Source organism: Notolepis coatsorum (assembly GCF_963971535.1).
Source record: "Notolepis coatsorum genome assembly, chromosome: 14".
In the NCBI taxonomy this organism is placed as follows: Eukaryota; Metazoa; Chordata; class Actinopteri; order Aulopiformes; family Paralepididae; genus Notolepis; species Notolepis coatsorum.
Genome location: NC_140178.1, coordinates 93,995,250 through 94,009,092, shown reverse-complemented (window position 1 = coordinate 94,009,092; position 13,843 = coordinate 93,995,250). Strand labels below are relative to the sequence as shown.

Genomic DNA, 13,843 nt, shown 5'->3' with positions numbered 1-13,843 from the left:
TATGCCCTCAGCACGGAAGCCTTCACACTGGGCCCAGGTGTGACATTATGCCCTCAGCACGGAAGCCTTCACACTGGGCCCAGGTGTGACATTATGCCCTCAGCACTGAAGCCTTCACACTGGTGTGACGTTATGCCCTCAGCACGGAAGCCTTCACACTGGGCCCAGGTGTGACGTTATGCCCTCAGCACTGAAGCCTTCACACTGGTGTAACGTTATGCCCTCAGCACTGAAGCCTTCACACTGGTGTAACGTTATGCCCTCAGCACTGAAGCCTTCACACTGGTGTAACGTTATGCCCTCAGCACTGAAGCCTTCACACTGGTGTAACGTTATGCCCTCAGCACTGAAGCCTTCACACTGGTGTAACGTTATGCCCTCAGCACTGAAGCCTTCACACTGGTGTAACGTTATGCCCTCAGCACTGAAGCCTTCACACTGGTGTAACGTTATGCCCTCAGCACTGAAGCCTTCACACTGGTGTAATGTTATGCCCTCAGCACTGAAGCCTTCACACTGGTGTAACGTTATGCCCTCAGCACTGAAGCCGCCTCCCAACCTAGAATTAAACCAAATACAACACAGGAAAAGAACAGTAGTCAAAGGGTTGAATATGACTTGATCAACCGGCACTTGGAGAGCATTAGTGACAGCCAGGTATGGCGCGGCATAATAGCAATGCTGTGCAGACATCATGTTTCTGCCACTGACCTGTGTTCCACAATGAGCATTTTGGCCATAATTATCCCTCACAGTTGGCTCTTTTGCTGTTCCAGACTCAAAGATGGCTCTGAATGCAAGGAGTTGGCTTGGGAAACTCGCGGACAAATCCCAGCTGTAGTGGTCCGTGGGGGCGTTGCCTGGGCGTCCCGGGTAAAGCGTGTCATCCTGTACGCCGCTCAGTGTGGATATTAATTAATTGTCTTCATGCATAGAAGTGGACCTCTGTGGAAGCCGGGCCGATAATGATGTCCAGGCTGATGGTCGTTGAAAACCTTCCTTCTGAAATGGCTCTCGGCATCACTTAAGCCTTTCATCTTCACAGGGTTCATCGAAGTGGCATTTCACTGTTCTTTCGCGAGATCCGGTGAACTCGCTCTGCGCTCCCCCACCTCTCAGTGAGACTCTGAGCAGTGCGCTTGACCTTGTCAACGTTGCGGTATATTGGTACTGTATGCAGACAGGGCCTGTTTTGGAGGAGAGAGAGAGAGAGAGAGAGAGAGAGAGAGAGAGAGAGAGAGAGAGAGAGAGAGAGAGAGAGAGAGAGAGAGAGGGGTCAGCTTCTTGCTCTCTGTGTTTGGGGTAATATCACAGTCGATGCACGATGTTACTCATCATGTATGCATCTGTGTTTGTTGTAAGATAAGCTATTCCTTTATTGATCCCCTTGGGATCTGTGCAGATGTGGGCAGATCTGTGCGCAAAGGGCATCCTGAGTTAACACAACTCGGACCCCTTAAAGCATGAGACGCTTTGCGCACCTTTAACAGTGGGACATCATCAGTGGCGGACTGGGACACAAATTCAGCCCGGGACATTCAGACGCACCAGCCCACACACCGGCCCACATTAGTGGCCCACACGCGTGTAGCTTTATGCCAAGCAAGCAGTGCAAAAATTTACCGTAGTGGCATGCAGTAATGCGCCTTTCATTTTCCGCCGCCCAGCGCCCAGGTCGCGCGGAAATAGGCTGTCTATTGCCATTCTCTTTGACAAACTCTAACCTTAACCAGCTCCTTAACAACGCCTAAACTTAACCGTTCTAACCTTAACCAACTCCGAAACAATGCCTAACCTTAACCTTAACCTTAGAAATTATATTGCCATTCTCTTTGACAAACTCTAACCTTAACCAGCTCCTTAACAGCGCCTAAACTTAACCGTTCTAACCTTAACCAACTCCGAAACAATGCCTAACCTTAATCGGCGAAAGAATACACGTTAAAAAAAAATCACGTTAAAAAATATTTTCGATGGGATTCGAACTCGCCAGCAAACAAGCCATAGGATCCACAGCCATGTGTCCTTGCCAATTGAGCTATTTGCTAGATACTGGATAAGGGGCGGTGACTTATATATATTGAGCTCCGCTCGTGTCGCATGCGCGGGCACCTCGCGCGAGCACGCCGGCGCACGCACGCACCTGAGCGAGCACGCCGCCGCCGGTGCACGCACGGTAGCATTTGTCTGAAAAGAAGGGCGCTTTACCGCACTAGCGTGCGGTGACGAATGCGGAAGCATTTTTGCACTGCTTGCTTGGCATTAACGTACAGGCGGCCCACACACTGGCCCACACACTGGCCCACACACTGGCCCACACACCGGCCCACACACTGGCCCACATTAGTGGCCCACACACTGGCCCACACACTGGCCCACACACTGGCCCACACACCAGCCCACACACTGGCCCACATTAGTGGCCAACACACCGACTCACACACTGACCCACACAACCTGCCCACACACTGGCCCACACATTGGCCCACACACCGGCCCACACACCGGCCCACACACTGGCCCACATTAGTGGCCCACACACCGACTCACACACTGGCCCACACAACCTGCCCACACACTGGCCCACACACCGGCCCACACACTGGCCCACATTAGTGGCCCACACACCGCCTCACACACTGGCCCACACAACCTGCCCACACACTGGCCCACACACCGGCCCACATTAGTGGCCCACACACTGGCCAAAAAAAATTTATTAAAAAAAAAAAAAAAAATTACCAGCCCACTTTGGTTCCGGCCCATCGGGATTCGTCCCGATGGCCAGTCCGCCACTGGACATCATCCAAATTTCTGCGTAGGAGTGTGTTTTATTGAGTATTGAGTTCTTTATTGGTATTGAAGCTCATTGAGGTTTTTTATTAAAGAAATAATTTTGTCTTTTTTTTCTTTTCATCTTTTTATCTCTTTCTATCTATCTCTATCTATTCATCTTTTTTTATCTTTTAATCTTAGTATTTTATTTGAATTAACACTGTCCATTGAAATAGATATTCAGTATAAAGTTACACCTTTTGAACACAAGAGGACGATACTACACATGTTTTCTGCTCAGAGCCTCTAGGAATAAGCTTTCTAGTCCCTGTTTACAACATGGAAATGCCATAGTGAACATATTGTCATTGCTATACCTATACATTAAAAACATTATGCATGAATTAATTTCCATAATTGTCAATAAGCCCTGTCCCCTTATGCTGTTTCTAACATGCTTCCTATCACCCTTTCTCTGCTTCATATCACCCTCTCTATGCTTCCTAACATGCTTCCTATTATCCTTCCTGTGCTTCCCATCACCCTCTCTATGCTTCCTATCACCCTCTCTATGCTTCCTAACATGCTTCCTATTATCCTTCCTGTGCTTCCCATCACCCTCTCTATGCTTCCTATCACCCTCTCTATGCTTCCTAACATGCTTCCTATCACCCTTCCTGTGCTTCCTAACATCCTTCTTATGCTTCCTATCACCCTTCCTGTGCTTCCTAACATCCTTCTTATGCTTCCTATCACCCTTCCTGTGCTTCCTAACATCCTTCTTATGCTTCCTAACATCCTTCCTATGCTTCCTGGATGATTCACACATTTCTAATTTAATTAATTTATAAGTTGAATTTGTGTTTTTGTATTAATTGTAAATTAGATAGTAAAGCTTTAATATTTATTTGAGTTAAGAAAGGCTTTCTTTCTTTATTTTTTATTTTTGACTGTCTGTCTCTCTCTCAATCTCTCTGTGTCTCTCTCTCTCCCTCTCCCTCTCCCTCTCCCTCCCCCTCTCCCTCTCTCTCTCTCTCTCTCTCTCTCTTTCTCTCTCTCTCTTTAGGTCATCACATTGGAGGGATGGGTGGACATCATGTACTATGTCATGGACGCTCACTCCTTCTACAATTTTATATATTTTATACTACTCATTATAGTAAGTATCCTGTTGATGATGATGATGATGATGACAACAATGATGATGATGTTAGTGATGATGATGAGGAGGATGATGATGACGATGATGATGATGATTATGATGTTAACTCTGCTTAAAATAGAAGCCACTTTCATTGAACTCCCTACTGTTCCTTGTCATCATACATGATGTCACTGTACTCATGTGTTGTATGGTTTCCAGCTCCCAGCCCAGACTATAATATATAATACTATATCTATATTAATAACTAACTATAATCATATTATTCGCACTGCTGTGTGACCTACTTTTCTTTTTGATATATTTTGATGCCGAGAGAGAGAGAGAGAGAGAGAGAGAGAGAGAGAGAGAGAGAGAGAGAGAGAGAGAGAGAGAGAGAGAGAGAGAGAGAGAGAGAGAAGCAAAAGAGAAGGATGTGATGTGAAGGGGGAGGATGAAGAGAGAGAGTGGGTGACAGCAGGAGGGAGAGACAGAGAGGATGAAAGAGAAAGAAGGTAGTGGGAAGAGAGAGTGAAGGGGGTGAAATAGAATGCTATAAGGCCTCAGAGAATGAAATAATGACTGAGACAGAAACTGGGAGATTGAATAAAAGAGAGCACAAGAATGCCTGAGAGAATTAACAATTGAGTGAGAAAAGGGAGCGATTTGCAGATAAAAGTACAATAGAATCTTCTACCACTCTATCATTGCTATTTCAATAAAACATTAAAGAGACGATTCAGTTACTAGTATGTCTGGATTGATCCAAGTTTCTGTCAAGGCTGTCAAAACTCTTCAGAGTATAGAGGGTTTCAACTTAAACATTGTAAATGGACTCGTCTATTTCCTTTTGCAGTGTATGCTAATATCAAAGCTAACAGGGAATAACTGGGGGTAATTTCTCTTGCTAGCTCTTCCCTAGCAACACAATTTGGCTGAATCCGTCTATAGGGACTGTCAAAGAATAATTATAACAGTTTACTGTGAAAGTCAGATGTCTGTAGAAGTACTTTGGTGGCCTTCAGACTTCCAATATAAATAAAAAGTTCATTTTCTGAAGTTAAGCTAACGTTTTTCAGTCAAAATAACATTGGACGAGGGGCGGCTGGGTGGCGCAGCGGACTAAGCGATCGTCACCAACGCGTACTGGTATCGAATCCGGCTGTCAGCGCTGCCTCCAGCTTGGCCGGCCGTCATACTGGCTCAATTGGCAGAGTCAGCGGGAGGGAAGCCGGTGGGTGGTAATCTGGTCATTGTAAACAGCGACCCCTACAGGTCGGTCAGGGCACCTGCACAGCGAGGAAGGGAGATGGTGAGGGTAGTGTGAGCCTCCCACACGTTACACCTCACCAATGAGAGTCCGCGCTGGCAGGTGAAAAGAAGTGGCTGGCTGACTCTGCATGTATCGGAGGGGATATGCGATAGTATCTATCAACCCTCCCTAGACCGACCAGTGGGGGCACATGCGAGCAACGACCAGGAAGGGGAGGTGGGAATTGGCACGACTAAATTGGGATGGGAGAAAAACACAGAAAAACAGGAGGATAAAAAGTGGATAAAAAAAAAACATTGGACGAACATTGGTGTCTTCTTAAATATCTTCTTACGAACTTCGTAAGAACAAACTTAAGAAACATCCCTGCCGGATTCATGAACACGTGAAAATGTGTTCTCAGCTGCACTCTCCCGAATGAGGAATGTCAATGATTCTTAAATTGATTGTGCATTCTTGTACACCTGAATGTGCATACATAAACACCCTGCCAGCTCCTTATAAGAACATGCAACCACAGGATCGTGTGCACACAGAATCCACAGGCAACATGCAAGCAATTTGCGACTTAGATAGATTAGATTCAATAAAATGTTATTGTTATTATACAGCACAACAAAAATAAGTTTGGCATCCAACCAGAGTTCAAGTTTCTCAAGTTTCTTTAATAGTTGTCATACAGAAGTACAGAATACTTTTATACAAAATGCTTCTTACTGTTACGCTCCAGAGACTGTGTTAGACAAGATAAGTATGAAATAAAATAGTATAGCATGTAAAATAGAAGTAAAAATAGAGGTCACAGTGTTCAGTATAGACATATGTACAATGTTCGATGCAGAATAGAAGTAACTGAGTTACCATACAATATACAATATACTATGCAATGTACTAATATACAATACTATATAGTGCAGAGTAGAAATGGGATGAGGTACAATTTAGGTACAATTTACAGTAAGGTGTACGAGTTGTAGTGCAAATCCTTTACCAATAAATATAAAGTGTAAAGTGGGTGCTGCAGTGTGTTGTTTGTTTAAAGTGAGTGTGTGCGTGTGGGTGTGTGTGCTGTGTGCATTTGATGGTTGTTGCGTAGTGTTTATTGTTCGTTGAGCAGCCTGATGGCCTGGGGATAGAAGCTTCTTCTGAGTCTTTCTGTGCTCGCCTTAAGACTCCGGTATCGCTTGCCTGACCGCAGCAGTTCAAAGAAGCAGTTGTTCGGGTGGCTGGAGTCCTTGATGATTCTCTTAGCCTTCCCCCTGCACCGCTTGTTGTAAATGTTCTGGAGGGTGGGAAGCCCCCCTCCAATTGTGCGTTCGGCTGAACGTGTCACTCTCTGTAGTCTGCTACGGTCTTGTGCGGTGCTATTCCCAAACCAGGAGGTGATGTTGCCAGTCAGGATGCTCTCTATTGTACATGAGTAGAAGTTCCTAAGGATCTTCTGACTGACTTGGAACTTCCTTAGGCGCCTGAGGAAGTAGAGGCGTTGTCGTGCCTTCTTCACAACACTGTCAATGTGTGTGGTCCATGTCAAGTCCTCGGATATGTGGACTCTGAGGTACTTAAAGCTGTTCACTCTCTCAACCGGTGCCCCGTGCAAATGCAAGAGTTAAGTGCAATAGTAATATACAACGTACAGGTGATTAAACTGGGTATAAATAGATATATTAGTACTACTTAGTAATACTGCTAATCAGATGTATGTACAGAGTCTGAGGATTGATAAGTGGGGTCATCAACCAGGGGGCCAGCGCATATCCGCAATCTCCTAATAAAGCAAGTAATTTGAAGAATTACCTATTGTTGCTAGAGCGATTAATTACGCACAGATACATACCAATTAGCCATGCGTCTCCAGCGTCTCCTTGCTCGAAGTGCACACCCACAGAGCTGTTCTGTACGATGTAGGAGTCATGTGTACCTCCTGGGAAGCAGGAGACCATGTTGAGCAGGTAGTTCTGGGCGTCGCAGATGATTTGAACATTAATGGAGTGGTATTGCTTTCTGTTGAGATACAGAAAAATGCATCTGAGGAGGGTGCCTTGATGCGCACCTGCGTGCAGTCAATTGCGCAGATGGTGTTGGATGGCTACGATATGCCCACCCTGTCTCCTAGCTCCCTCTGGGATATCCCAGTGGCTAAAAAGCCCAAGGTGGACAGTACCTGGACGTGTGGCTCCACAGGGTTTGAGTGTCTGGTCCGGCTCCTCTGTGCTGGCTCCAGGGTATTGGTCTTGGTAGCCCCACTAAAGTCCCACTAGGTACGCATCACTCTCCACTCCCTCCTCAGCGATATCTTCCAGCAGCAGTAGATATGTCATATTGTGTGTGTAAGTCTAGGGTGCAGACTTGGCCCTTTTAAATAGCATTATTGATCACTGATTATTGGATGGCTTGGTTCAATTTACATGATTGATGTTCAAGTCCACGTGCAAGTTCAAGGTTTTATTTGTCACATGCAACACCTCCCATCCCCCTTTCACTCCTATCTCTCCTTATCCTTCCATTTCTCTCCCATCACCTCTCACTCTATTTAGCCCTCCTCCGCCTTCCACCCCCAATTTTCTCATCATGTATCACCTGTCCATCTCTCCATTCTTCCTAGTTTGACGTCAGAGTCATGGAACGTACGCAAGCTAGCTCTCCGTTTGGTCTGAAAGAGACACATCGAGAAATAAACAAATAGCTTGCTGGTGAAAATGGTCTTCAATGAAGTCCTGTTTGAGTCATCTTGTTGATGTGGTGTATCTTGTCTCTCATGCCACAATGAATTCATGGTGTTGTGATTACATTAAAGTACAGGAAATAGATGATTTTCCCATGTGTGTTACCAAAGAAACGGGCTGTCAGTTTGCTTCTCACAGGGGCTTTAAAAAAGATTGCATGCAGAAGCTTGTCTTGATGCTGTAGTTAGTACAGAGAGGGGCAAAAAATCAGCTTTTCCCTGTACTGGGATCACAGCACCAGGAATTCATTGTGTCATGAGAGACAAGATACACCACATCAACAAGATGACTCAAACAAGACTTCATTGAAGACCATTTTCACCAGCAAGCTATTTGTTTATTTCTCGATGTGTCTCTTTCAGACCAAACGGAGAGCTAGCTTGCTTACGTTCCATGGCTCTGACGTCAAACTAGGAAAAATGGAGAGATGGACAGGCATCACCATGGTAACAAGACACCACCACACAACGTCAGGCGCTAGAACGCCCTCCCCTTCTCTTTCATCTTAACAAGTCAATCTTTCTTGTCTCCTCCTACCAGGTGGTCCGGTCACAACCTAAAGTTAATATTTCTTGTCTCTCCTCCTACCAGGTAGTCTGGTCACAACCTAAAGTTAATCTTCCCTGACTATCTTCCTACCAGGTGGTCTTGTCACAACCTAAAGTTAACCTTCCCTGTCTCTCCTACCAGGTGGGCTCTTTCTTCATGATCAACCTGTGCCTGGTGGTCATCGCCACCCAGTTCTCGGAGACCAAGCAACGAGAGAATGCTCTGATGCGGGAGGCTCGGGAGCAACGCGCTCGCTACAAGTCCAACGATTCCACGCTGGCCAGCTACAGTGAGCCGGGGTCCTGCTATGAAGGAATGCTGGGCTACGTCAGCCACCTCTACCGCAAGCTAACACGCAGACTCCACGGGATTTACTCCGGTTGGCACAGGTTAGATATGGGATGTAGTCTGTTCGCTGATTTCTTTCTATAATTTTCTCCTATCCTCCAATTGAGTGGTTATGCGGCTGCTGCGTGTGCTGCCCTATTGTCGGTCCTCCGATACATGTGGAGTCGCCAGCCGCTTCTTCTCACCTGACAGTGAGGAGTTTCACTGGGAGAATGTAACGTGTGCGGAGGTTCACGCTATCTCCCCCAGATTCCCTCCCTGTTGAACAAGCGCCACGACCTACCAGTGGTTGTCGCTGTTTGCAATGACCAGGACTCCGGCTTCCCACCCGCAAACAATTGTGTTCGTAGGGACGACTGACCAAGCCGGAGGTACCGCTGACAGCTGGATTCGAACCCAGAGTCTCTGCGGTGGTAGGCGAGTGCTTAGACCTCTATGCTACCCAGCCGCACCTGATTTCTTGAGTCTGCATCCAACCTCGGCCACAAGGCTGGTTAAGAGTGATAACGTAAGGTTATGAATATAACCAAGTTCTATGAATACTGGTGACGCTCAGCGTCATCTGCACTAACCTCACTTCGTGCATATACACTGAATAAAAATCCACAATGTACCTTTACATATCAACATTCGTCTGGCCACACCCCTATCCGCTACCTTCATAAGCAGGTGTGTGGCCACACACTCGCCTGCTTCCCAATCTTTCACCAAAAGGCGAGATCAAAGGCTGTAGTGGCGTCCAGACGCTGAGCGTCACCAGTATTCATAGAACTTGGTTATATTCATAACCTTACGTTCTATTTCATACTGGCTGCCGCTCAGCGTCATCTGCACTACGGGAGCTGAGCGGGAGCCTGAAGCTCGACAAATGTACCCCACTGAGGCCCCCCACAACCATCAGAACCGGGGAGGACCGAGACCCCCTGACCCTCCTTAATGGAGGATACCCCCCCTATTGGAGGACGGGAGGGAGACGGATCCGACCGTGCGAAGAGAAACTCGAGCAACTCAACGCACAGGGTGAGCAGACCGTGGCTTGACCCCACAACTACGCACACGCACAACCCGCATGGCACCAGGGAACGAACGGAAGGAACAAACCTCGTTACCGCCCCCAAAAACACGTGGTCGAGAGCAAACTCAACCCCGTGGCAAGGCCGTAGCAGCGGAGCGCGAAGGAAGACCCAGACCCACTGAAGGGACTGGATCCCCCGGAAAAAGGGGGCCCGGAGAGGTCAACGACGCCACAGCATCAAGACCTCACCAGGCGGTCACTTAGTGACACCGCCCCCCACATCGCCAGCGTATTCGGACAGGGCCCCTCCAAGAGCGGGCCCTTCCCCCCACTAGTACGCCGCCTGGCACACTGACCCTGACAACTCAGGCAGTCAGCATGGCCGTAACTCGAAGCACACAAAAGGCTACACTACAGCGGAAGCTGGCAGCGCACCGGGGAGACGACCCCAGAGGGGGTCGATCCCTCAAACCAGGCAGCAGGCGTTTGACCCGAGCCTGGAGCACTGAAAACAGCACCCCGGCGGAAGGGGCGTATGCTGGCATTGTTGCGCATCATGACAAAAGCCTCCACCAAAAAACCCCGACCCAGAGGGGCCGAGGCAGAGAAGGCTGACACGATTGGCAGACGTCATGAACGTGCAGGGGCACACTCAACCGGGTAACCCGGGAGTTGACTCTGCTCCAACACACCAGGGAATCAACCACCCTCTTGGTACGACATGCAGTAGTTGTTCCTATAACCCCTCAAGAAAAAACTCCAAAACACACCTGCGGGTATACACTGGCTATACCGCAGTACAAGTGTTTCAGTTTTCAAAAAGGGGTTATTCCAGGCCTATGGGTCGACGAAACACAACTTCGGACCGTGCCCGGCGGCCCGGGAAGCACATAGGGATGCCAGAGGAGGTCCAGAAGACCACCCCAACAGCCCCCTCTTCGCCATACGTAAGAGAGGGGCGAAAGGAAAAAGGAGCACAGGGTACAACATGTACCCAACAACGGGTCTCCATAACGCCCAACCCTGTGACACCCGGGCCGACCCGGCATTTTCCCCCCCGAAAAAAGCACAAGTCCCTCAGGGTACCAGAACAGCAGATCTGCGTCCCCGGCGGACAACGGGTTAACTGACCTGGACCAGCGTGACCAGAACCAGTCCCGTGCCCTAACCACGCCGACATCCCCACTCCAAGAGAGGGGGTAGGTACGCGTGTCGATCTAAAACATGAAAAGAGGGCGCCACCCAGACGGTCCCATTTGTACCGCGCTCAGTGGCCCACCCCAAGGGCGTGAGACCCCTCTACCTATGTTTTGATCTATTCCGTTAACATCCCCCAGATATGAACGAGAATTCGTCGAGACCTAGTAACAGGCGCTCGGAAGAGAAAACCTCCATCCCAGTTGCCCTATAAAAACGCTGTTTTAATAACGAGCAACCAAGGCGTACCAGCCTCATGCGTGATTCTTATCAGAAACACCCCGAGCCAGCACTATGTACGCGTCGAGACCCAAACACATCAATGGATAGTCTAACAAGACACCAGACATTGTTCCTCCAAGTCGCCTGGGAGAACGACAAGGAGCCGTCGTGCTTCATGTTCTTTCCCCTTTTTTATTAAAAAAGAAAGAAACACAGACTGACATGAATCCCACGTCACGTCGCAGCTGAGGGTAAATATTTTTTTCATTTTTACATCCCGCCACCCTCGCCACAGGGAGGAGACGGGAATCCCCAGAGAGACTTCCCACGCGAGCTGTATAGATTGAAAAGAAATATTGCAACATTGAGCTATGTAACACTTGGGTTAGGGCTCTCCGAGGAGGAGGTACTGAACCAATACACGCTCAATAATCGAATTTAATCGAATACACACACAATAGAGCCGAACTCCTTTTTGAAGTTCTACTCACCTTGACAATCTGAGGAGGAGGCTCTGAAACTCTGAGGAGGCTCCCTCACTGTGAAGGAGAGTCCGAACTCACAGAAGGCACTTCTCCCTGAGGAGGAGCTTCGTGAGGAGGAGCTCTGACAACTCCCTGAAACAGATCCATAACATGGAACCTGAACAACTCACGGAAGTCTTACCAATAGAGACGCGCTCAGTGACGTACTCTATGGCGGGGGAATTTCCGCGGTGCACACGCCCAATTTTTCAGGGCGTGGGACCAGGAAAACTCCCCTCCCCCCACCCCCCCCCCCTACCCTGTAACGTGCCGACAGCAACGTGACAGGAACCCTGAAGGACAGGGGGTTTTAACACCTGACCAATCAGAAAAGGGGAGGAAAGGATTACCAGTTCACCCCTTTACGACCCCTCACCCCTGATACGATGTAATGACAAAGTAGAGCATGACCCAGTCATAGCATGCTACATGAAGCATCTAACAGCTTCACATAGCTCATGTGCTAACCTGCTATCTGAGTTTTACTAAGGAAAAAACACAGAACAGAGAGGGCCCCTTTAAGAGCCCCGGTCCAGACTTACACATGTGCTTCTGTGGGCCAAACCTAACCAAGTTGTAGATCACAACGACACACACAACCCTTCATCACAATAAAAAAAATGGCAAAAGTACACTCTTACTACAGAGGAATGCCGTTTTTCACAACAAGAGAGACATAAGTCCTTGATTACGTATTGGCCACAGGCCTTGCTAAGCACACATGATAAATGACCAAACAACCTTTTCTTTAGGAAAAGAATAGTTTCTCAAGCGGAAGCACAACCCCAGCAACTTAAGCTGAGGGTTACATCGTATCCCCACAAACACAGTGACACAATATATTGTAAACAAACATGTCTGAGAGGAGGGGGGGAAGTCCCAGGGAAACCGGGGGGGTCACCCCTCCTACCTTACCCTTGATATGACCATGTTGAACAGGTACTCCTGTTAATATGTGAACATGCTGTTCATTGTCATCACAGGCTGAGAAAAAGATTAATTCCTCAATCACATGTCACTAAGCATAGCTTCACAGGTTAACTAACCCTCTTAGTTGTGAGTTCACCCACGTTTATAAACGTTACATGAACACACATGTTCTCATCACAACTAACCAGTTCATTTTTACACATGTAAAAAGCAACGCCGATTTTCTATGGAGAGAGAAGCTATACCAGTGACAAGACAATTCACACACAACATGCGTCGTATCCTCAATGTATTGCAGCAACACATGTTTTGGAAACATCGTTATTACAAAACATTTAGAAGGGAAGAAAAGAAGAAGTGTTTAAAGTCCGGTCAGGACTTCTACCTTCACCCTGAGCGCAGGCTGAGAGGACTGCAACATTGGTTAACGGGACACAGAGTCGAACCCAGCATCTCCTGCGTTGGCGACGAGGGTAATGTCCGCTACGCCACCCAGCCGCCGTTCTCCATGTTGACGAAGTCCTCTCTGGCATGGCACCCGGGTGTAGGGTCGACTAACATCCTCTGTCAAAGATGACGTTGTAGTCAAAGTGTTTAAGGCATGTTATAGTCACAGTAACATTCAACAGTGTAGCATTAAGCTAACAGCCGCCTGACTGATAGCAACAAGCTAACGTTCACTAGCCTAGTGAACACAACGAGCTAGCGCCGCAGCTAACAGCTGACTGGCTAACAACAGTAGGCCACAAACTAGCACGCCAGCTAAGCAGCTATCACCTGAACTGTACACAACGACATAATAAGCCACACTTCAGACAGGCCGCCGCCTGAGTCCCTCCCCATCCTAAGAGGGAAGAGAAAAAGAAATGTCAAACACAGTTTTCAACAGTGATTTACCAGACATACAGCAGAGCCGGCACAATTCCCATCCGGGCTGCAGCCGACTTGAGTATGGATCTTCCGATAACGAAGATCCATGCCCACATTTCCTCGTTAGGGTGTACTTCCACATTCATGTGAAAGATGGGGCCTGCACGGGACAGAGAAGCATTCGCTTGTCCAGAGAATCCTGGGTTCAACCAGGTCTCGGTCGCGGCCCACTAGGTTGACCATCATGGGCGTCAGACCAAGATCCTCCGTCCG

At 48.0% G+C, this 13,843-nt stretch overlaps 1 protein-coding gene across 1 annotated transcript in view; it reads left to right on the top strand.

Annotated features, from left to right (window-relative positions):
- LOC311240640 (voltage-dependent T-type calcium channel subunit alpha-1H-like) overlaps nucleotides 1-13,843 on the top strand; it is a 202,018-nt gene that overhangs the window by 54,311 nt on the left and 133,864 nt on the right. The window contains 2 exon segments of the mRNA XM_084329212.1: nucleotides 3,842-3,934; nucleotides 8,606-8,853. Of these exon segments, the coding sequence (XP_084185338.1) occupies nucleotides 3,842-3,934; nucleotides 8,606-8,853 (341 nt within the window).